The 2193-nt window shown below is 32.6% G+C and overlaps 1 protein-coding gene across 1 annotated transcript; it reads left to right on the top strand.

The window, feature by feature from the left end:
• Positions 1 to 440: 440 nt before the first annotated feature.
• On the top strand, positions 441 to 1414 carry LOC130956743 (glutathione S-transferase T2-like). Its single transcript, XM_057883739.1, has 2 exons — positions 441 to 986; positions 1070 to 1414. Exons 1-2 carry the CDS (start codon positions 441 to 443, stop codon positions 1412 to 1414), a joined length of 891 nt encoding a protein of 296 aa, XP_057739722.1.
• Positions 1415 to 2193: the final 779 nt, after the last annotated feature.

Raw genomic sequence — 2193 nt, 5'->3', positions numbered from 1 at the left:
TATATATATTGAGCTCACTGTTACATATATAGTATACTTCATATTCATCATACATATTAACGTTATATACATATATATAGTATACTTTACATAATTAATTAATTATTATAATTATTAATAAATTAAATATGATTTAATTATTTAATATAATTATAATTATATTAAATAATTAAATCATATTTAATTTATTAATAATTATAATAATTAATTAATTAAATGATTAAATTTTTATTTAATTAATAATTTATATTATTATATTAAATTAGCTGTTGTAAAACTAGTCGTTACTATGTTACTGTTATTATAATAAATTAATATTTTGTTACTCTATATATACCACTTAGATACACTTCTATTCTCACACTCTCTACTACTCTTCCTCATCTTCTTCCAAGTTTACAAAATCAAAGTTCTAATACTATTATTTTTTGTTCGAAAAAATGGATCCAAACCAACTCAACTCTTTCTTCAATTACTTACAAAACTTTTCTCAAATTCCAAATACCCAACAATCTCAAACCTCAAACACTCAAGTTCCAAACCAAAACTTCACACTACCAAATACATTTCAAAATCCAAATCCACAAAATCTTTCTAATTTCAATTTTCAAACTCCTTATAACAATCAGTTTCCTATATTCCAACCGCAAAATCAAAATTCACAAACACCCCATTTTCCATTTTCATCCATATTTAACCCCTCTATCGGAAATGTTACTCCAACTTTCTTGCCGTTTCCAACTCAATTCAGTGCATCAAGACGTAACTCATCTGGTGTTGGTGGCTCTTCTAACCCATCATCTCAAACTCCTATACAATCTAGTCCAAATTCGCAATATTCTGATTTTGCCAACCCTCGTGGATTAGATGCTATCGACCTCAATGATGATGATATTGAAGATCGGAGGCAAAATAGTATTCAACACTGGCATTGGAAAGAGGATGAGATGTTGATCAGTGCGTGGTTAAATGTTTCAACTGACCCTGTAGTTGGTACCGATCAAAAGGGAGAAACATTTTGGAGTCGAATTCATAGCTACTGTGTAGAATTTTGTTCTGACATGACAAGGGGGTAGTTGCATGTAAGAAACGGTGGTATAAAATCAACAAGGCTGTTGCACAATTTGCTGGTTGCTACGATCAAGCTAGTCGAAACATAAGGAGTGGTTCAAATGCTGATGACATAAAGGAGTTGGCTTATAAACTTTATTCCACAAATTATGGTAAAAAATTTACTTTTGAGAGGCATTGGAACATGCTTCGGTTGAAGCAAAAATGGAGAAGCCAACTACCTACACAGAGTGGCGGGTCAAAGAGAACCAAGGTTAGTGCAACTGGAGCATACTCATCCTCATCAAACCCAGAAACACCGTTGGCTGACGAACCCGTTGTGGACTCTCCCGTTCGCCCATAAGGATCGAAGAAGAGAAAGCGAAAAGGTAAGGAAAAAGCACAGATGTCTGAAGATTTTAGCGAAAGAAAATCATCGGTTGTCAAAAAATTATCTCTCATGGAAGATATTAAGAATGTTAGAGAAAAGGAACTAATGGATAGGAAAAAAGAAAGAGAAGAGGAGAAGGAACATAGAGCAAAGATTATGGCAATCAAAGAGAATGAGTTACAAATTCAAGCGGCAATGAAAGAACAAGAATTACAAGCTCAAGCAGCAATGAAAGAAAAAGAATTACAAACTCAGAGGTATATTAAAGAAATGGAGATAAAAGCAAAAGAAAGGGAAATGGAAAGGATGGCCAAGGAAAGGGAAAGGGAGATGGATATGCAAATACTTAATGTTGACAGGTCTACAATGAGTGAAAAATGACGAGTTCTTCATGAGATTGCATGTGAGAAAATAATCGCCAAGTGGTTTACTTAATGATTTCTTGTATTTGTAGAGTTATGTAGTATGTTCTTATTTTTATTGCGTATTACTGGTTTATGATGTAGTTTGTTTTATTTACTTCTGATGTAAGTTTTTAAATTAGTCAATATTATTGTGCCCTTATTGTTCATGAAAGTGACCGTTGCAAAACTAGCCGTTGCAAAACTAGCCGTTGCAAAACTAGCCGTTAACTAGCCGTTAAGGTACTTATTGCAGACACACTTATAAATATCAACTATCAATGACTCTGCAACTCCACTTCAACTCTTGTTTCTCACCTCGAAAGAGAACTAAAAATTACATTTCTAAAT

Source organism: Arachis stenosperma, chromosome 10, assembly GCF_014773155.1.
Source record: "Arachis stenosperma cultivar V10309 chromosome 10, arast.V10309.gnm1.PFL2, whole genome shotgun sequence".
NCBI lineage: Eukaryota > Viridiplantae > Streptophyta > Magnoliopsida > Fabales > Fabaceae > Arachis > Arachis stenosperma.
The sequence above is the reverse complement of the archived record's forward strand: the minus strand, read 5'-3'. Positions and strand labels throughout refer to the sequence as shown.